General features: G+C 36.9%; 2 protein-coding genes across 2 annotated transcripts; both read right to left on the bottom strand.

The window, feature by feature from the left end:
* Positions 1-9,379: 9,379 nt before the first annotated feature.
* LOC131658074 (uncharacterized) lies at positions 9,380-10,330 on the bottom strand. The gene is made up of 2 exons (XM_058927412.1): positions 9,958-10,330; positions 9,380-9,765 (listed from the first exon to the last, which is right to left on the bottom strand). The coding sequence occupies exons 1-2, from the start codon at positions 10,328-10,330 to the stop codon at positions 9,380-9,382; spliced, it is 759 nt and encodes a 252-aa protein (XP_058783395.1).
* Positions 10,331-11,308: 978 nt separating this feature from the next.
* Positions 11,309-12,589, bottom strand: LOC131658066 (uncharacterized). Its single transcript, XM_058927403.1, has one exon. It carries the CDS (start codon positions 12,587-12,589, stop codon positions 11,309-11,311), a length of 1,281 nt encoding a protein of 426 aa, XP_058783386.1.
* Positions 12,590-23,280: the final 10,691 nt, after the last annotated feature.

Here is a 23,280-nt window from a genome sequence, read left to right as displayed (position 1 = left end):
AGACCTCTGCAAACAAACATACGCATAGAGTGTGTTAGTATAAGTAATTTAATCAAATTATCGTCAAGATAATAACAACAACTATATATGATACCTTAAGCTCGTCCCAAATCATGTCTTTTTTGTCGTCCAAGTCTTTGCTTTTCAGATTCCATTTAGGTACGGAGATTGGAATATGCAAACGAACAAGTGTACCAATGTAGCTTGTCAACTTTGCAGAATTAGGACCAATTGGTTGGTTATCAGAATTCCACTCCAAATTATACATCAACCCTTGGTCTCTATGTCGAATGATTCCCTTCATAAGGGACACACCTCGTGCAACTTCTTTTGATGATGTATCCGGAGCATCTATATCTTGTGAGTTTTCTTGTGGGTTTTCTTGTGGGTTCTCTTGTGGGTTTTCTTGTGGGTTCTCTTGTGGGTTTTCTTAATTACTAGCCATTGAACCTGTATCAAACAAACTAAAGCACATTAGTACACTATTAATAAGCTAACAATCTATACAAGTCAAATGGAAGTCAAACCATGCATGTACAAGTTAATCGGAATCGAAATCGGTGGAATCAGAATAAGCTTCAAAAAAAGAAAGTTGTCGGAATTGAACGAAATTTACATGGCTATGGTAAAACGTCCTCACGGACTCAAAAATGAAGTCGGTTTTCCGAAATTCAGACCCTAAGCCCGACTTTTGATCACGGGCAGAACCAAAACCGATAAAAAATCAGTCCCGAAATGTAAAGATAAGTGAATGAGCAGCTCCGGAATTGTCAAAATAGTATAGTTACATGTAAAGAAGTTGACAAACGGATACATGGTTCAAAAGTTATGTACAAAACGAAAATATGCACCAAAATTGAATAAGTATTGTAATAATCGGAATACAAATTGAAAAAACTATACAAATTGAATATATAACAATCGGTACAAATTGAATAACGCACATTAGTCGGAATATGTATACTATTACCTTTTTCACTAACGTCTCTTTCTTTTCTTGGTAGGATTGTGTGCTACGCGTCTCTTAACAACGCGGACGGTTGGATTGATCCAAATACCCTCATTATGATCATTTCTAGTACAAGATTCGTTCTCATCTTGATCGTTTCTTGTACAAGATTCAATGCCAACACCAATATCACCTTGATCTCCAATGTTTTCATCAACTATTTTGTTTGATAAAAGCACTATAGACCATTTCGTACTTGTCAGATCATTTACATAGAACACTTGTTTAGCTTGAGAGGCTAGAATGAAAGGCTCATCTTTGTACCCCACCCTGTTGAGATCCACTTGCAAAAATCCTGACTTATCCATTCGTATGCCACTATTATTTTCAACCCACTTGCAACCAAATACAGGAATTTGAAACTTTGCGTAATCAAACACCAAAATGCGCTCGATAACCCCAAAATATGACAAATTTGCAAATTTCGGATTTAAGTCATTCGCAATTGATATGTGCATTGCTTCAGCTACCAAGGTAACACCACTATTTTGCATAGTACTTTTATCATCCTGTTCTTTGGTATAAAATGTGTATCCATTAATTGCGTATGCGCTATAAGAAAACACAATTATACTTGGACCATAGGCTAAACATCTCAACCTTTCTGTTACTGAAGCAGGATCTGAATGATACTTTGAGTAAATATGTTCCCTAAACCACGGTATGAAACTTCGATTGTGCTCTCGTACTATCCAGTTCTCATTTCTATTCGGATTTAAATCTCGGAGAACAACCTTATGCATTTCAACATACGGCTCAACCTCAATCTCATTGTGCAGAACATACAAGTGCGCTTGATCCCGTTCGACCATTGATACTGTCACAACTTTATTTCCAATTAGCCTTTTTCCTTCTTTTTTTCGACAATATGAGATTTGGGGAGTCCAATTGATTGAACATTTGACAGATATTCAGTACAAAACTCAACCACTTCTTCAACAACGTATCGTTCGGCAATACAACCCACCGGTCGACTTCTGTTTTTCACGTACCCTTTTAATATTTTCATATAACGTTCAGCAGGGTACATCCATCTCATATAAGGTGGTCCGCACAATTGGGTCTCTTTCACAAGATGAACGACTAGATGAACCATTATGTCAAAAAACGAGGGAGGAAAATACATTTCAAGATCACATAAAGTAACAACTATCTCTTTTTGCAATGTTGGTAAGATCGCGGGATCGACCACCTTACTGCAAATTGACCTGAAGAAGAAACACATCTTAGTTATTGCACTTCTTACTTTTTCTGGCAGAATAGAACATATACCTATTGGTAAAAAATGTTCCATTATAACATGGCAATCATGCGTCTTCAAACTCTTTAACTTGAGGTCTTACATGGACACAAGTCTTCTAATATCTGAAGAGTAGCCTTCTGGAACTTTAATTTCACTGAGGAACTTACACAATGTTTTCTTCTCCTTTCTAGATAGAGTGTAAACAGCAGGTGGCAGATATGTTCTTCTTCCTTTCGTCACAGGTCCCAATTCAGTTCTCATTCCCATGGTTACCATGTCCTTCCTTATGTTAAGGCCATCCTTAGACTTTCCTTGTATATTGAGTAACGTACCTATAACGCTGTCAAATACATTTTTTTCAATATGCATAACATCCAAGAAATGTCTTACGTACAATGACTTCCAATATGGAAGTTAAAAAATAATTGACTTCTTCTTCCACCCACCCTTGACAAGTGAATGTGCAAAAGGCTTGCCAAACTGAGTGCTCACATCTTTCACCTTTTCAAAAATTTGATCACCTGACAAAAAAGGCGGGGCTGTACGATGTTCGGCCTTTCCATTGAATGCTTTTCTCCACCCACGGTAGTGATGATTAGAATTTAAGAATCTACGATGGCCGAGAAAGACATTCTTCTGACAAAGCTCCAATCGTGTCGTATCGGTTTCATCTTCACAAACAGGACACGCTTTTTGACCTTTATTGATGTACCCGGATAGATTTCCGTATGCTGGAAAATCATTAATTGTTCCAAACAACATCACCCTCAAGTTGAAACTTTCTTTCCTATACCCATCGTAAACCTCCACACCGTTCTCCCACAAAAACTTTAAATCTTCGATTAAGGGTGCCAAGTATACGTCTATGTCATTCCCTAGTTGTTTAGGCCCAGAAATTAGCATAGATAACATCATGTACTTACGCTTCATACATAGCCACAGAGGTAGGTTATAAATCATAAGAATCACAGGCCATGTGCTATGCGAGATACTTTGAATACCATGCGGGTTCATTCCATCAGTAGACAATGACAAGCGAAGGTTTCTTGCTTCTTTTCCAAATTCAGGATAATCAGTATCAACTTTCATCCACTGTGGTGAGTCTTCCGAATGTCGCAACTTTCCATCAATAATTCTTTCATCTGCATGCCAAGTCAAGTGTCTTGAATCGGTTTCACTACGATACATGCGTCTAAATCTCGGAATTATAGGAAAATACCATAAGACTTTGGCCGGAGACAACTTTTTCTTATATCGAGGGGCACCGCATTTAGGACAATCATTCAACGTTGCATACTCGTTTCGAAACAAAACGCAATCATTTGGACATGCATGTATCTTATCATAGTTCATGCTAATAGAGGACAACATCTTTTTGGCCTCATACGTTCGATTGGGAAGAACATTATCATCTGGTAGCATATCTTTCATAAGGGCTAATAACTCTGTGAAACTTTTATCCGACCATCCATTGTCCGCCTTTAAGTTGTATAACTTTAACACCGCAGACAATCTTGTGAATTTTGTACAACCATCATACAACGGTTTCTCTGCATCGCTTACCAACCTCTCGAACAATTTGGGACAATCCTCAAGATCTTCTTCAAGCGCTTCTGCAATCTCTTCGACTCGATCATAATCATATGTGTCTGTGCAATCGTCGTTTGAAGCATACTTCGTATTACACCTCGACTCAACATTCCCGTTACTTTTCTCACCATGCATTGTCCAACATGTATAACTTCTATCAATTCCAAACCGTAGTAAATGCGATGCCAACTTATTCCCGTCAACCTTACCCCCATAACAGCAACCCAAGCAAGGACACGACTATCAAATCGGGTCTTCGGAGTGCGTAACCGTAAACTTAACGAATTCCCATACCCCTTTCTCGTACTCTTTTGACAATCGGTTTGAATTCATCCATGTTTTATCCATGTCTTAATTAAGCTAAACAAATGCTTTTGCTTCTTGGTTTCTCTATCAGGTACTAAGGAATTCTGTCAAGATAAGAAATAGCTATCATCATTATGTCTTGATCAGAATACCTAATGAGATCCTATTTAGTGTGAATAATAGAAATAAATCTTGTCAAACCACTCAAGTCTTGAAATAGAATGTTATGCAACCATAGTACAAAAATATACTACTGTGAATAAGCAACACTTAAGCAATACCTAATGAGATCCTATAGCTTTCATATTGGTTAAGTTGGTAGTTAGCTAAAGATAGGAAGTTAAAGTTGTCTCGATTGTTTGAGTCTCTAAAAGAAGACAGTACCTTATTTCAGCCTACCCCCAATTTCTTAAAGAAGACATTACCTTATTTCAAGGTAATATAAGTCCACAAACCAAAAAACTGGTTGAGAGACACTAAATTGAAATTAAATAGAACCATAAACAATAAACTATAAGCAGAAAACAACAAACTATGAGCAAGAAGAAAGGGCTAGTAACTTGAGTTGGACTTGATGTGGGAGACGGGTAGGTTTGAATCGGCGTTGTACAAGTAGAAACCAGAGCCTTCAAAGTAACTGTAAAATTAAACACACACGATGCAGTTAAATACACCACTACTAACACAATATCAAAAAAAACCCCAATCTAGATTGAACATATTAAAGTTAGTTTATATACTGCAAAATTCATCATAATACCAGTAATTTGAGAAAGAAATTTACTAATAAGCCAGATTCAACAATTTAGGAATTTACTGAATAAACTATTTAGGAACTCCTAACATTTGCAACACAAAAATAAAACAATAAGGGAGACCACAGGTACCTATATCAAATGGTTAAAACCAATGAAACCAGTATGACACATCCAAGGCAGATAAGTTGGTAACTATTGTTTTTCACTTCTAACTCTTCTTTTTGATTGATATTTAACTCTACTTGTTCGTGATATTTTTCTTTTTGGTAAACTTTTTAATTAAATTATTTACTTTTGATAACTTCAGCAGAATGAATGCATAAAGAAAGTTAAGATTATATCCCTTTCCTTTGTACATCTCTCAACTCTCAAGTATATTCCAAGTTAATATGACAACTCATCATTTAAAATTATCTAACAAATTCTACAAGAGCATATTATGAATTAGAAAAGTAACGTCCATATAGAATAAGTAAAAACACTGGCTGCTTAATATATGCTTTGGTGGGTTTTATATTTCTCCTCTATTTCTTTCCTCAAAATAACAATCATGCCCTTTTATATATTTTTCTACTGCAAATGTGACAAGTAATAGAAGCTTAGTTTCGCTGGAACTGGTAATCCTTAGTCTATCTCACAAGTTACATGGAAGGAAGCAACTACTACTTCAAAAACATTAACTATGATACAAGTTCTCCCTACAGTAACAAATAATGCGTGAGATTTTGAGGGGGAGGAAAGATTACCATAACCAGAAAACTAAATTTATTCCAACTCAATTTACAGAAAACCCATTCATTAGTTTCAACAACATCCGTATCAGAAAGCAACAATGTGCAGTTCAAATTTCGCAACACTATAGCCCTGTACAATTGCTATTTGACAAACCCTAACGCCAATTGCAATGACTGATAAAACCTTTTCTGATTAAACAAACCCTAACGCCAATTGCAATGACTGTATTCAAAATTCGAGCATATATAAAACCCAGCTAACCGAACAAGATTCATTAGAAATCAAAGATACCTGATGTGAAAATCAAAATCGATTCGAACTCAGCTATGCAGATTGGGAAGATATGGGTTGCTGAGCTACGGTGGCAAACAAGATTTGTTATCTTCGCGTGTGAACTTTGTTGCTAAGCTACGTTGGCGAAGAGAAGAAGATGATTGTAGGATGAATGTGGTTGCAGTGAAGAGAAGGAGATGATTGTAGGGCTCTACGGCGGCGATTTTGGGCGAGAAATAGTGATGAACAATAGCAGTGTCACGAAGGGAGATATGGGTTTCGTTAGCTTAGAGAAGAACAATACTGAAGGCAAATAGCGTGTTTTGTTAATTTTGTTTTCGAAATTTTAATTTCAAATTAGCTACGAGAGCGCTTTTCAAAAGCGCCTTTGTATCCCCCCTATACCAGTGCTTTTAGAATAAAAGCGCTTTTGTATCCTACACTTATAGCAGCGCTTTTGAAAGCGCTTTCTTAAGATGCCCTATACCAGCGCTTTTAGAAAGCGCTCTCGTACCCCCACCTTTACCAGCGCTTTTTGAAAGCGCTCTCGTACCCCCCCCTTTACTAGCGCTTTCTAGAAAGCGCTCTCGTACCCCCACCATTTACCAGCGCTTTTTCCCTTGTTTTTTTGTTTTGTTTTTAGCGAAATCTATAAGAGCGCTTTTCCCTAAAAGCGCTCTCGTAAGGGTGCTGCTAAAAATCAAACAATGGAGGGCCTAAAGTTGTATATAATTAATTAAAATAGTTTATAAATTTTTTTTTTATACAATGGAGGGCCTAAGCCCAAAACAAAAAACAACTACTCAGAATTAAAAAAGAAGCTACTAATGCCTATGGAATCAGCCACCAACTGAGGCCAAAGAAACTCCGGAACTTCTTGATGAAAGGAGTCACTCTTGTCCCGACAAGCCTTGTTCGCTAAACTATCTGCACACATATTTGTGGACCTGTTGGCATAAGATATAATAACCAACTCAAACAACGACATTCTCTCTTTAATCTGTCTCAAGAGAGATATACATTCCAAATCTCCCGTGACCCCCTCTTCAGTAGCTTGCACCACTTCTTTAGAATCAGTACACACCTCTACCTTAAGAATTCCCAGCGACAAAGCAAGCTTTAAACCTTCAGCAACACCCCAGAATTCAGCATTCCGAGCATAACAAATTTCAAGGTATTTTGAGAAACTTCCTATCCATTCACCATTATGATCTCTGATAATACCTCCACATCCCGCAATTCTGTTTCTCTTACATGCCCCGTCAGTGTTAATTTTCCACATTCCAATAGGAGGTGGACTCCACCCCATGAAATTGCTACCTTCCTTCTCACCTTGAAAAATCTTCCTCATATCCATGCTAGCACTGATATAATCGTATCTCCTTTTAAGAATATGGGTAATAGCATTTGTCGGTCTCTCAAAAGTGCCATCATGCTCTTTGGAATTTCTCCACTGCCATATCATATGACAAGCAACACTCCACACTTCCCTCCACTCCTTATTCCCATGGCTTCGGTAGTTTAGATTGAAATGAATCCACTCTGAAACATCTAAAGTGAAAAACTTCACCAACATATCACTAGGGACCAAACTTTTCCAAATCGTGAAACACTTTGCGCAATCTCTCAATGCGTGAATCATGGTTTCACACACATTGCCGCACAATTTACAGCTAGCATTCCCCAAACCTTTCCTGTGCTTGCTATAACGTTTCAGAAGTCTTTCATGCTTCATAAGCCACAAGAAGGTGTGACACCTCTCGGGAACAGCTATCTTCCATATGATTCTCCAATCCGCGTCCTCCACCTCCTCATTATTATCCTCCAGCTCTTCATACATAATCTTAACTGAAAATGTATTATCTTTGGTACCTGGAAAACAAAAAGTGTCAGTTAAAGAACTCGTGCCAGGCGGGGTGCAAGACCTCAGTCTCTCAATCCACTGACGCTGCAGCCAGGAGTTGAGAACTTGAAAATTCCAGTCTCCTTGATCATCGACCAAGTCACAAACTTTGGCATGACGAAACTCCATTGGAATAGTGATATCAGAATGGTGCAAATGAAAATCTTTTCCCAACCAATTATCATCCCAAGCTCGAATATGCCTACCATCTCCCACAATCCATCTCCCTGTATCCATCATCAAAGGAACCGTATGCAAGATATCCCGCCACATACTCGAATCCGGCATTTTGTTCGTATTCCAATCATACTCCTCATTAATATTGTACTTCCCACGAAGAACTTGGCACCATAAATAATTAGCATTCGTGACCATCTTCCACCTTAGCTTCATTAAACACACATCATTGAGGATTTCCAACTTTCTCAGCCCCACCCCGCCATGCTGCTTCGCTCAAGTTACCATATCCCAAGCCACCGCGTGCACTCTTTTCTGATCAGTAGTATCGCCCCATATGAACTGCCTCTGCATTCTTTGAATTTCCTCAAGACACGATCTAGGTAATCTTGTTGTCATCATTGGATACACAGGGATTGCTTCTATAACACTATTGGCAAGAGTACTTCGGCCAGCTAAGGATAAGTTATCTCTCTTCCCGTTGATAAGTTTACCCGCTACCTGGTCTATGATGTACTGAAAATCCTTACGTTTCAATTTCTTGCCATTCAAAGGAACACCTAGGTATTTGCCAAAGTCACGCGTTTGTCTAAACATTAACTCATGTAAAATCCGAAGCCGCATGCTCCTAGTAACGTTCTTAGAGAAAAGGATACTCGTCTTCTCCTCACTAACTTCTTGCCCTAACATCCTGCAAAAGATACTTAACGTTTTCATAACACACTGAATTTGGCTATCCGTCGCTTCCCCAAATAATAACAACTCATCCGCAAACAATAAATGAGATATTTTCACCCCATTCTTCCAAGCTTCAAACTTTTCTATCTTCTCGCATCAACCTCTTCCTCAATTAAGTGAGACAATTTGTCCATACACAACACAAACAAGTATGGGGAAATAGGATCACCCTGACGAATTCCTCTCTGAGGCCGAATAAACTCATTTTGCTCACCATGCCAATTCACATTAGTTTCAACGATTGTGACTGCATGCATGATAATGTTTCTCAAAGTTTCAAGAATTTTGACTTCTTGCAAGATATTCCAGATAAACTCCCAGCTGAGTTTATCGTAAGCTTTTGATAAATCTACCTTAATGGCAAAATAACCTCTCTTACCTTTCATCTTGGCCATAGTATGCATAGCTTCCCTAGCAATTATGATGTTTTCATGTATGTGTCTTCCTGGTACGAAAACGGTTTGATAAGGGGAGACAAGAGTATTCATATGTTTCGTGAGACGTTGCACAATAATTTTACTAACAATCTTGTACAGGCTATTGCATAAGGAAATGGGGCGGAATTGAGACACCACAACCGGTTTATCAGTCTTAGGAATAAGGAAAATGTTAGTTTGATTCACCTTACTCATACTGCTAGGATTCTTCTACACTTGTCTAACTAAAGCTACCACACTATTACCCACCATGTTCCAAGATCGTTGATAAAAGCCAGCCGGAAAGCCATCAGGCCCCGGTGCTTTCCAAGGCTGCATACTGAAGACAACACTTTTTATCTCCAATTCAGTAACATTATCGTTCAGCTTGTTGAGCTCCTCATCATGAAGAGGCGGATACGTCAATTTACTTTGAAACCTGCCACTGCCAATACTACTTATCTTAAATAAATCTTTATAAAAGTTGTTAACAAGCTCCCTAAGTTCTTTTGGCTTGTCAATCCAATTCCCATCATTATCTTGCAGCATCTGAATATTATTACGCCTTCTTCTATTCACATCCTTAATATGATAGTATCGAGTATTGCGGTCACCATCTGTTAACCACTTAGCCCGAGACCGTTAAAACCACATAAGCTCTTCTTGCTTTAAGATGGTATTGAGATCTTGTTGAAGCTTCTTTTCTAATCGTATGAGCCCACGAGCATCATGTCTCATATAAATACTTTCCCGAATCCCTTACAGCCGAGCTAAGATTCTCTTCTTATTCTTTTGAACATGATTGATACTCCATTTTTTCCACTCCTTCGCATCACATTTGATCCTATCAAGATTAGACATGATATCCTCACCATTCTTCCAAAGCCCTTTAACTCTGCTAGTATAATCATGCTCCACTAGCCACGCACTTTCAAATCTAAACTGACGGCCACCATTAACATAATAATCCCTATTCAGCGAAACCATAATGGGATGCTGATCAGAAAAATTCACCCTAGGCAGCACCTTAACGAAACTATCAGGGAGAAGAAGTTTCCACTCCTCATTACCAAGAGCTCTATCTAATCTTTCATAAATCCTCTGGCCACCATGATACATCCCTCCCCTCCAAGTAAACTTTGGACCACTAGATCCCATATCATATAACTTACACTCCTTCATATTCTTTCGAAATACAGCACATTCCTATGAGACACAGCACCACCACCTTTCTTCTCACTAGCTTATGCAATATCATTAAAATCACATGCCACCATCCACGGCCTGTTTTTATTCCTGGCTGACTTACGCAAAGCTTCCCACATCAAATTTCTACGATGCTTCGAAGGACTAGCATAAACAGAAGTGAACCTCCAATCAGTGCCTTCCCCAAATTTAACAGTAAGATGAATCCATTGCTCATCCTGAGCACATTGAATAATATTCAGGTTTTCATTTTTACTAGCCACAATGATGCCCCCAGCAAAGCCATCATTACTGACAGAAAAAAATTCCTGAAACCCTAACTTCTTAAGAGGTTTATGGAGCTTAATGGGATCACATCTTGTCTGCATAAAAACAAAAACTTCAGGTCTGTACATGTCACAATAATACTTGCTATATTTGAAAAAAATCCTTTCCAGCAGTGCCTCTACAATTCCACACAATAATCTTAATGTTGTTATTCATCATTAACAAACAGTAAGAAAACTGGAACTCCAAACCAAGCGGCTTAACTAAGTTCAGGAGTTTCCTGAACTTTCTCTTCCTCAATGCTATTGCAAACCATGTCATTATTTTCCTCCCCCGGAGTTAGGTATATTTTTTCAAGAATGGCCGTACCTGGGACATACTCTCCTCCTATAGTATTTCTTTCATCCGGCGGTCTTGCTGCATATCGAAGGGTAAATTTAGTAGTGTTGTTATCATGCAAAACAGTAGCCACACTAAGCTCCTGATCCATAATCTCACTACCAACTAACTCATGAGTCTTCATCACTTTATCCTTTATTATTTGTCCTTCTTCATTATTAACAAGGCTTGTTAACTTGTCTTTCTGCATGTTCACGTGCGTAGCTTCCAAAAACTCCATTTGATGACTCTTTCCATAAACATTCTCTATGGTGCGCTTTCTTTGGCCTTCATTTATCTCTTTAAACCCTAGTGTAACACGTGTCGCAAGCCTATTCCCTTTTCTTGTTGTTTCTTATGTTTCTTTCGGTTTCCGGTACTGTCTCCCTTATACCCTTCACTTTCTTGTACTTCCACTTCTTTGCTGCCACCTGTATTAAAAGATACTCCTTGTCTGCCACTATCCTCAAGAATATGCACGTGGTTCTGAGGTGTGATTGTCTCATTATTACAGCCTTTATTGGTAGTTATAATGTCATCCTGATGCTGCACTTCTTTCATAAAACCGTTATCTTTATTATTGGTAACCGAATTAAATTTTTCCACTATCATGATTTCCTCATCATTAATTTTGTCTGCCCCATTATTGTTTTCCTTAATCGTACCACTGCTGTCTCCCAACACCTGAAACCTAGTTCCGGCCTTAGCCAGCCATGATCCCGTCGCCGGAAGTTTTTTCTTCGCCTCAGGAGGTTTCCTGGTGCGCCGTTGTTTCTGAACCACTTGCCAAGGCCTATCCCCATTTTGATCACTATCTATCGTCATGCTTCTCACGTCAGACCCATCATCTATCTTTGCTCCTTGAACACTTGTGGATGGAACAGTACTCGCCATATGTTTCTTCATTGGACATCCTTCTTTGTAATGCCCAAATTTCCCACATGTGATACATAATAAGTGTAATCCTTCAAACTCCACTCTATAACTTTTGTCCTTCAACTCGAACATAGCAAATAGAGGCTTTGTGAGATCCACTTCCACACAAATACGAGCATATTTACCTCTTTCCCCTTGCAACGTGTTCTTATCCACTTTAATAGTATTTCCCACCAGATTCCCAATCACATATAAGATCTTAGGATCATAATATTCCACAGGAAGCCCCGATATCCTGATCCATACTGCTACTTTGACAATGGAGTCATTCTCGGGATGAAAATCTGGTGACCACTCTTTGACAGTCAAGTAGTGATCATAGATGAACCACGGTCCATCCATCATCACCGCATTCTTATCATCATCATGAGTGAAACATACTAAATAATAATCGTATCCAAGATCAATGATACGAATAATGCCTTTCCTCACCCACATTTGTTTCAATCTATTCTCCAAGGCTTTGTAACCAATCTTCCTCCCCAAAAGTTTGACAATCACTCCCCTACGCCACGGCCGTTGAATCCTTCTCTCTTCTTGCTTAGATAGGAATATTTGTGGACAGTCATAACCTCCTCGTTTACCTTCCTTCACTGTGATTCCCTCCGCCTCCCAAAACAGGTCATCATTATCCTCCTGTTCCATCCTCTCCATCTCACTTCCTTCACTGCCACTTCCATAACCACCTTTTTCTCCAGTGACCACATTCTTGTAAGATACTCCTTCCAACTCACCACCCTGAGAACCATCTCTAGGAATAGAGCCAGTTCCCCCTCCTACCGAATTAGGAGATTCGTTACTCTTCCCCCCACCTTGTTAGGATTCGAGCGTGGTGCCAAATGCGGCACCGGTGTGACTGTTATCATTAAAACTTGAAACCCTAGCAGAGCGCTTATTTTTTAGAAAATAGCTTTTTTCCACATATAGATAGTTTATAAAAAGATTTATTGCAACTAATTTCCACCTTGAATGTAGGTAATTTAATAGTTTGTTTTATGTTGATCACTTATTTAACAAACATTTACTATTAAATCTTTCAAAAACATCTATTTTAGTCAATATAGTTTTTCTTGTGCAAAAAAAACTGATAGAATAATTCAAGTTAGATATTTTTTCATCCCTTATATACATCATATAATCCATTTTGGTCCACTAACATTAAAAAGACCAATTTCATCCCTTATTTCTTCAAACATGGTCATATATGTCATTTCCTTTTATTTCCCACTAACATGTCTAGTTTTACATGTTTGGCATCCCAGTTGACAGCATTGTCATCACCTTCTCTGTCTTACTTGAATTTTTCTAATTTATTCTCACATATGAACCCTAAATCAAATTAGGATATAAACCTCCATAGATATTAACCCCATAGCTTAAGCCTGTAAAACCGTTTTTTGAATCGAAGGAAACAATGAGTTATCAGCATTGTTCATCCATAGCGAAAGGGAAAAGTGCTGGAATATAATTTGAAGGTGTACTAAAGCTTTAATCCGTAACAGAGATCCAAATGTTTTTGTGGAGATATTGTTGTTCTTTACAGAGCAACAACTGTTAGCATCTATGAAAAGCAATTATAGGAATGTTTACACTTTAAGGTATGCATCCATACTTTAAGCCATTCATCCTTTTCAAAAAATTTGGAGGAAAAATGTTGGTTTGTAACCTTGTAGTATGTTTTCTTGATGTACACGTGGCTCTATCCAAACTGGGTGTGGATTCTTTGATTGGTTCTATTAAGTAGTGAAATTGAGAAAAATCATTTTATGATAAAGCAAAAAAGGAGGTCGGAAGTGTTACTTAAAATTATATTCTTCTTCTGCAAAGATGTCTAACACATTGTGTCATACAATATATGTGACAAGTTAAATGGAGTAATAAAATAAAATGCAAAGAAAGTAAAATGACACAAGGTATTGGTAAACCAATTCTATGCAAAATTACCTACGACTAGAGGACGTTAACACAAGAAAGAAAATTCACTCTTAATAGTAAAAGTACTAATTGGTCTTAGTTGAACCCTTCTAGTTAAAGCCTTTTTCTTAATAAAACTTATGGATTTCTATTAAGGGCTCCCCTGAATATGAGACTCCTCTCACTTTCTCTCAATCTCTTTCCCAAGTGTTTGGACTATTATAATATGATATGAATGATGAAACTTACTACAACTGAAAACAAAATCTACTCCTCTATATAGGAATGACACTAGAGAATAGAATTCACAACTTAACAGTAAAAATAAAAAGACTAAGAATACTAAACAGGTCTTGCTTATTGTCTCAAGGTATTAATATTCTATATGAAGAGTTCCTTCTTAAATAGAATTGCCCATTAGGATTTTGAACACTACTTGAAGTTGAAGCAGATCCAAATAACGCATCACATTACTCTAATTTAATTTTATTTGCAATCTTTCATATATTAAGTCTTCCTTAAAAATGATTTGGTCTTTTATATCTTGAAAAATGATCTTTTGGAAAATATTTCCTTATTCTAAAAAGCGCATGAAACAATCAAACAATGAAGGAATCAAATCACACACAAGATTTACTTCTATGTTGGTGTAGCGGAGAAAATTTGAGATCAAAATCATTGACTGACTTGACTAATTATTTTAGTGAAAGTCGCTACCGCGCTTTATTGTTTCCAAAGGAAAAAGGAAAAGAACGAAATAAAACCCAAATAAGTTTTTAAATCAAAACTAATAAAAAGAAAAGATCTTGAGTACGGAGGTTAATTATGCAAGGACAAAGTGTTAACACCCCTCACATTTGTGGTACTCCACATGAATCTTTTTGTAAATTTGTTAAAAAAAGAGTTGTGTGCAAAAAAGAATTTTGTGTATTTTAAAATTATGATCAGCAAGACACTACATCTTGTTCCTACATAGCTTCTTAGTGCAATGGAGAAGTCAGAGAAAACGTAGTTCCACTTAAAAGGGAAACAACAAAATTTAATTAAAATTGAATAAGCACTTTATCATTATGGGAGAGAAAACTCAGACAATCATCGTTGAACACTTAAAAGAGAAAATGAAAGAAGGGCTCCAACTTGGATAAATCAATAAGTATGTCACTAGCTCTCTCAAGTGAAAAAGGATTAATCGTATCAATCAATATCAAGACTTTTTGGGGATTACATCTCTACCAAAACAATTACTCATGTATAAACTTTGAAACAAAAGCCACTAAGGGAAAAAGGTTTTTAAAGAAAGTTTTAAAAGAGTTTGCAAACATAAGAAGGTTTTGAAAAAGGGAGAAGATTTTAAAAATTAAAGAAGATGGAGATGAAGGGACTATCCTATAGCATAAAATAAAAGCTAAGGACAAGAACATTCTAACTAAATAATAAGCCAACACTTGACATAAAGAAGTCAATATAGAATTCTCATCCTTTGGATTAACCAACCATACAAGCACAATACCAAGTACCATATGAAATAAACTCCAAATGATCATAACATCTCCATATGTATAACTTGCAAAAAGCCTTGTAAATGCTCCATAAGAACTTGAGACAAAATTTGGGCAAAGTAACAGCTGTATACAGAAGGATTCCTAATCACAATGCCGTGGAATTAAAACTCAAGGACTTTATACAGAATGTGGAACTCAAATAACCAGCACACACAAAGAGAAATAACAAAATGCCTTGGAGTAAACTCCAAGGACTTCAGACCAGCACAACTTATGAGATAATCACAAGGTCCAGAGGTTCCAAAAGAAAAGGATTCTAATATTAAGTCTCAGAGGTCTAAAACTCCAAAATTCTAGGGGATAGTAACCATAATCCATGAGAGTCTTAAATCTTTTATGATTCAAGTTTGATTATTAATGTTTTAGGAACAAAATAAAAGTATATAAGCAAAATAATGATAATAGACAATGAATGATGGAATAGAGCATAAAGCAAAATAATAAGCATAAAAGTAAAGTTAGGAATTAGTAGTTAATTTCGAAGATGAATGATCAATAATGATTCACTAATGAACTTAGGTTAAAGTTGATGAAAACTTATCAGAGGATTGATAGAATCAAAGCCTCTACACAATAAGTTTTCAAAGGTCTTGAACCTATTGTCAAATAATCAATCATCCTTGGGCTTATAAACAAAGGTTTAGCCCACAAATGACCATTTTCTGATACGGGACAAGTAACAAACCAAACCAAACAAGAATGAGATTAAGATGATGAGGGAGGGGAATGGATCAAAACAAAACCAAGTGTCCAGATGAATTTCTTTTGATTTGTATGGGATTTTATCTTAATGATCCATCAGATAAATGATAAAATCAAACCCTCTAGACAATGGATTTATCAAGACTTATACCCACTAATAAAAAAGAAAATAGATAATGGCATGAAGCATCACCAAATATGTTGAAAAGTAGTAACCAAATATGAAAATAAAATGAAAACCAATTTAAAGAAATAAAAAAGGATTTTAAATGGTCAAATAATAAGACATTATTGATGAAATACTTAAGGAGTATCTAAACACCAAATAATTTTCAAATGAGACCGTAATAAAATCAAGAAAACTATATACGATTTTTAGAAAAAGTTTTGTAATTTAAAATGACAAAAATGATTAATTAATTGGAATTTATTGATGAAATACACAAAGGGTATCAAAACACCAAATAAAAATCCCAAGAAAATAATCAAAGGTCAAACACAAGTCAACAAGTATTGACAAATTTATTAATAACTTTTCAAGGTCGAAAAACAATTTTAAACCAATTAAAATAAAACTTTCAAAGAAAAAATCAAGAAAAATAGTAAAATAAAAAATAAAAACATGGAAAAATATAAATCCAAAAGAGGAAAATAAAAGAAAATTATAGCAAAAAATGGTATTTCTTAGAATTATAATGAAAGAGATATTAATTTTTGAAGTTTAAAACAAATAACAAAAGAAATTAAAAAAGAATGTGGACCATCAGATAATGTCAAATAAAACACGTGCGCATATCATGGACGCTCTCAAATAAAACACTGAATCACGTTTAAAAACATTTTTGAAAACATACGTGGCTTTTTCTCATTGGTTGAAGATGTGTATGTCATCGTCTTCAACCTCTAGACACTCTGAATTGGCATCTCTCAAATGGTAAAACTAAGAGCTCATAGCGCTTCATCTCATCAATACGAAGACAACCATACCCTTGCAAAATATTTATTCAAACCATAGCTCAGTCGTTTTGGAAAAAAAACGAAGAAATTTTGAAAAGAGATTTGAAAATATACAAGCATAACTCACTTCCAGTTAAAACCAAACGATACCACGAGCATCAGAGTGATAAGAGCTTGTAGCAACAAAATTGCAGATAATTGGTGGAGAAATATACCTGTAGAAGTTCACTTTCAGAGCTCAGAAAATGGAGTTCGTGATCTTAATTCAGGGATAGTTAAAAAAATAAGCTGAAGGACAGATTTTATATTGGAGAAATTTAAAATTGAATCATTTGGCCTTAGGGTCGGTCTTACACACAAGGCATGCCTTAAACCCTAGGCATCCTACCATGTCCTATAATGTTTCTTCTTCATACATGGCCTTCCACTCACATTTTGCTCTTGGTATTCAAATATTGATTAAACTAGACTCACTCAATATCAATATGGAAAAATAATAGGCTCAAGATGATAAAATTTGACCAAGTTATGATCCTTTGAAATGGACACACAAACCCTTGAACTTTCAAAAGAGACCTATAATGTCTTTTTACTTTTGATGACTTTCTTCAAAACAATTCCTATTAACTTGTGAAGAGTAGTTATTCATGATGTCAAGGAGAATAATTTGCAAAAAGAAGCATCCAATAATGTTGAAAATTGAAGGATTTATGTGTAACACCCCATATTTTCTAATTTTAATTTAATTGGAAATTAAACTATTAATTAGAATTATTTTGGTATTTAGTTGAATTATTGTAGAATTATGGATTAAGGGCCATTGGGTCGGATGGTGAGGATAGTAGTTTGGGGGTGCTAAGTGAGTAAGCCCATTACTAACTATTTTATGTTTTTATAAAATAAGGGAAATAAGGAAAACAGAACGTGAAAAATGAGAAGTGGAAGAGAAGAGTTGAGGAACGTGAAGAGGAACCAAAGAGGAAGAGGGGCAAGGAGGAGGAAAACCCCAAAGCTCAAGGAGAATCAAGAACCTAATTCCAGGTAAGGGGTGATTACTCTGATTATGTAGTATTATGATTTTGATGATGATAGGATTGAATTAAGGGATTAGAATCTCTATTTGGGATGTTAGGTTTTGTGAAATACCAACACTGACATGTATGATTTGATGAATTGACTGCAATTGATGATGTAGTATTGTTACATGATGTTGTGGTATGTGTTAGAACAAGATTTGTTCTGATCAATATTCTTAGTTTTGATGATAACAAGGATATGAATTTTGTGTGAGATAATGTGGTACTCTAATACATTGCAATTTCCCTTTCAGGAAATATATAAAGAGTATGCACAAATCAGCGCTCAGAAGCTTTGTCTCAGAAGGTTCAGCATGCAACATCAGAACTTGGTCTGGCAAGACATCAGAAGATGGTCAAGGCAGAATCAGAACATGGGTCTATGGAAGCATCAGAAGAACTTGAGATCAGAAGCAGATGCACTGAAGTTCTCATGGTATCACGCTCAGAAGCACTTCAAGGTCAGAAGACAAGAAGATGCTATGCACCAAGCTGTTTGACTCTGATGATATTCAAACGTTGTATACACAAACATCAGATCAGAAGAAAGTACAGGTGGCAGGCTACGCTGACTGACAAAAGGAACGTTGGAAGCTATTAAAGGCAACGTCAGTAGACTTAGCGTGAACAAGGCTCGAGGTAGTTGACAAAAGCGTGAAACATTAAATGCAATGCTGTACGGAATACGCAAAGCATTAAATGCTCCCAACGGTCATCTTCTCAAAGTGCCTATAAATATGAAGTTCTGATGAGAAGCAAGGTTAACAAAATTTCTTGACGATTTTTGTGAATATTAACTTGCTGAAACGCTGTTCAAATCAAAGCTCAGAAACTTCATCTTCATCAAAGCTCACGACATTGATGTTGTAATATATTAGTGAGATTAAGCTTAAACGTTAAGAGAAATATCACTGTTGTGATTATAGCTTTTCAGAAGCATTGTAAAATTCTTATTTGATTACATTAATTTGTAAGTAACTAGAGTGATCAAGTGTTGATCAGGATACTCTAGGAAGTCTTAGCTTGTGTCTAAGCAGTTGTAATTAGAGTGATCACGTGGTGGTCAGGATACTCTAAGAAAGTCTTAGCTTGTGTCTAAGCATTTGTTTCTAGAGTGATCAGGTTGTGATCAGGATACTCTAGAAGACTTAGTCGTGGGCTAAGTGGAAAACCATTGTAATCTGTTGCGATTAGTGGATTAAATCCTCAGGTGAGGTAAATCACTCCGTGGGGGTGGACAGGAGTAGTTTAGTTAACAACGAACCAGGATAAAAATAACTGTGCAATTTGTTTTTATCGTTCAAGTTTTTAAGACTACACTTATTCAAACCCCCCTTTCTAAGTGTTTTTCTATCCTTCAATTGGCATCAGAGCGCCGGTTCTAAGGTGCAAGCACTTAACCGTGTTTAGAAAAGATTCAGGAAGAGAAAAACGCTTCAGTAAAAGATGGCTGGTGAAGTTCAAACAAATCTAACTGCATCTACATCTGGCTCTGCTGAGCAATACAACGGTAACAATGGTTATACTAGACCACCAGTATTTGATGGTGAAAACTTTGAATACTGGAAAGATAAACTGGAAAGTTACTTTCTTGGTCTAGGTGGTGAACTATGGGATCTTCTGATGGATGGTTACAAACATCCAGTGAAAGCCAGTGGCGTAAGGCTTACAAGGCAAGAAATGGATGATGATCAAAAGAAGCTTTTCAAGAATCATCATAAATGTAGGACTGTTTTGCTAAATGCTATCTCTCATGCTGAGTATTAGAAGATATCCAACAGGGAAACTGCCCATGATATATATGAGTCATTGAAAATGACCCATGAGGGAAATGCTCAAGTCAAGGAGACTAAAGCTCTTGCTTTAATCCAGAAATATGAAGCCTTCAAGATGGAGGATGATGAAGATATTGAGAAGATGTTCTCAAGATTTCAAACTCTAATTGCTGGATTGAGAGTTCTGGATAAAGGCTACACCAAGGCTGATCATGTAAAGAAGATTATCAGAAGCTTACCCAGAAGATGGGGTCCAATGGTGACTGCATTCAAGATTGCCAAGAATCTGAATGAAGTTTCTTTGGAAGAGCATATCAGTGCCTTGAGAAGCCATGAAATAGAACTGGACACAAACGAGCCTCAGAAGAAAGGTAAGTCTATTGCATTAAAATCAAATGTTAAAAAATGCACTAACGCTTTTCAGGCTAGAGAAGAAGATCCTCAAGAATCAGAATCTGAAGAAGAAGATGAACTGTCCATGATCTCCAGAAGGGTAAACCAACTCTGGAAGAGCAAGCAAAGGAAGTTCAGAGGCTTCAGAAGCTCAAAGAGATTTGAACGAGGAGAATCTTCTGGTGACAGAAGATCTGACAAGAAGAAGGTTGTCTGCTATGAGTGCAATGAGCCTGGACATTACAAGAACGAGTGTCCAAAACTTCAGAAGGAGAATCCCAAGAAGAAGTTTCATAAGAAGAAAGGTCTTATGGCAACATGAGATGATTCTGAATCAGAATCAGAATCAGACTCTGAAGGAGAGCAGGCCAACTTCGCATTGATGGCTACAGAAGATGATGGATCAAAATCTACATCAGAATCAGATTCTGAAGAGGTATTTTCTGAACTATCTAGAGAAGAGTTAGTTTCCAGTTTAACAGAACTTCTGGAACTCAAGGCTCATCTTAGTATCAAATACAAAAAGCTGAAAAAGCAGTTTGAATTTGAAACTAAGAAGCTGGAAGTGGAAAATTCTAAACTGAAGGAAAAAATTTTAAATCTATCCAAAGATAGTGGATCTCCTTCTGAAACAGAAAAATCCATTCCTAGCATGAATCATATTCTGAAAGAATATGACTCGAGCTTCAGAAAGTTCTTATCTAGAAGTATTGGCAGAAGTCATCTTGCTTCTATGATATATGGTGTTTCTGGAAACAGAAGGTTTGGTTTTGGTTATGTGGGTGATACCTCACATAAATTTGAACCTATTGATGATCTGAAGATCACATACAAGCCATTGTATGATCAGTTCAAATATGGCCATGCACATGATATTAGGTTTACTTCACATGCACAGAAGTTTAACACTGTTCACACCAAGAAGCTTGTGACACATCCTAAGAAATATCATGCTGACAAACCTAAAGAATATCATGTTGTTCCTCCTGTTAAATATTTTGCTAAACCCAAGTTCATTCAGAACTTGAGGAGAACTAACAAGAAAGGACCCAAGAAATTGTGGGTACCTAAGGAGAAGATAATTTCTGTTGCAGATATCCTTGGCGGCAAAGAGGACAAAAAGCAAAATGTCATGGTACCTGGACTCTGGGTGCTCGCGACACATGACGGGAAGAAGGTCTACATTCCAAGACCTGGTGCTTAAACCAGGTGGAGAAGTCAAGTTTGGAGGAGATCAGAAGGGCAAAATCATTGGCTCTGGAACCATAAGTCTTGGTAACTCTCCTTCCATAACTAATGTACTTCTTGTTGAAGGATTAACGCATAACTTATTGTCCATAAGTCAATTAAGTGACAATGGTTATGACATAATCTTCAATCAAAAGTCTTGCAAGGCTGTAAGTCAGAAGGATGGCTCAATCCTATTTACAGGCAAGAGAAAGAACAACATTTATAAGATTGATCTTTCTGATCTTGAGAAGCAGAAGGTGACTTGTCTTATGTCTGTTTCTGAAGAGCAATGGGTCTGGCACGGGAGATTAGGACATGCTAGTTTGAAAAAGATTTCTCAGATTAACAAACTAAATCTGGTCAGAGGACTCCCAAATCTGAAATTCAAATCAGATGCTCTTTGTGAAGCATGTCAGAAGGGCAAGTTCTCCAGACCTGCATTCAAGTCTAAGAATGTTGTTTCTACCTCAAGGTCGTTAGAACTCTTGCACATTGATCTGTTTGGCCCAGTCAAAACAACATCTGTCAGAGGGAAGAAATATGGATTAGTCATCGTTGATGATTATAGCCGCTGGACATGGGTAAAGTTCTTGAAACACAAGGATGAATCTCATTCAGTGTTCTTTGAATTCTGCACTCAGATCCAATCTGAGAAGGAGTGCAAGATCATAAAGGTCAGAAGTGATCATGGTGGCGAATTTGAGAACAAATTCTATGAGGAGTTCTTCAAAGAAAATGGTATTGCCCATGATTTCTCTTGCCCTAGAACTCCACAGCAAAATGGAGTTGTAGAGCGAAAGAATAGGACTCTACAAGAAATGGCCAGAACCATGATCAATGAAACCAATATGGCTAAGCATTTCTGGGCAGAAGCAATAAACACTGCGTGTTATATTCAGAATAGAATCTCTATCAGACCTATTCTAAATAAGACTCCTTATGAATTGTGGAAGAACAGAAAGCCCAACATTTCATATTTCCATCCTTTTGGATGTGTATGCTTTATTCTGAATACTAAAGATCATCTTGGTAAGTTTGATTCTAAATCACAAAAGTGTTTCCTTCTTGGATATTCTGAACGCTCTAAAGGCTACAGAGTATACAATACTGAAACATTGATTGTAGAAGAATCAATCAATATCAGGTTTGATGATAAGCTTGGTCTTGAAAAACCAAAGCAGTTTGAGAATTTTGCAGATTGTGATATTGATATATCAGAAGCAGAAGAACCAAGAAGCAAAGCTGCATAAGCTTGTAGTCTCAAAAGCAATGGATCAGAAGATCAAGTTGCTGCATCTTTAGAGAATCTCAGGATTTCTGAAGAGCCAATAGTCAGAAGATCACCTAGACTTGCTTCAGCTCATTCAGAAGATGTGATCCTTGGGAAGAAAGAAGATCCTATCAGAACAAGAGCATTCCTCAAGAACAATGCTGAATGTCAATTAGGTCTGGTTTCTCTGATCGAGCCAACTTCTGTTGATCAAGCTCTAGAAGATACAGACTGGATAATTGCCATGCAAGAAGAGTTAAATCAGTTTACAAGGAATGATGTTTGGGATCTTGTTCCAAGACCTAAAGGATTCAATATTATAGGGACAAAATGGGTTTTCAGAAACAAGCTGAGTGAGAAAGGTGAAGTGGTAAGAAACAAAGCCAGACTGGTCGCTCAGGGTTACAGTCAGCAAGAAGGGATTGACTATACAGAAACCTTTGCACCAGTGGCCAGGTTAGAATCT

Source organism: Vicia villosa, linkage group LG1 (genome assembly GCF_029867415.1).
Source record: "Vicia villosa cultivar HV-30 ecotype Madison, WI linkage group LG1, Vvil1.0, whole genome shotgun sequence".
Taxonomy (NCBI): domain Eukaryota; kingdom Viridiplantae; phylum Streptophyta; class Magnoliopsida; order Fabales; family Fabaceae; genus Vicia; species Vicia villosa.
Note: the sequence above shows the minus strand (reverse complement) of the source record. Positions and strands in the feature narration are given on the sequence as shown.

Bases quoted from the DNA above. Each gene is read 5' to 3' on its own strand.
- LOC131658066 (XM_058927403.1), bottom strand. From the start codon at position 12,589: ATGGAGAGGATGGAACAGGAGGATAATGATGACCTGTTTTGGGAGGCG.
- LOC131658074 (XM_058927412.1), bottom strand. From the start codon at position 10,330: ATGAAGGAGTGTAAGTTATATGATATGGGATCTAGTGGTCCAAAGTTT. The intron at 9,766-9,957 runs GTATCAATCATG...AGTGGTTAACAG, and splicing joins GAAGGAGTGGAAAAAATGGA to ATGGTGACCGCAATACTCGA.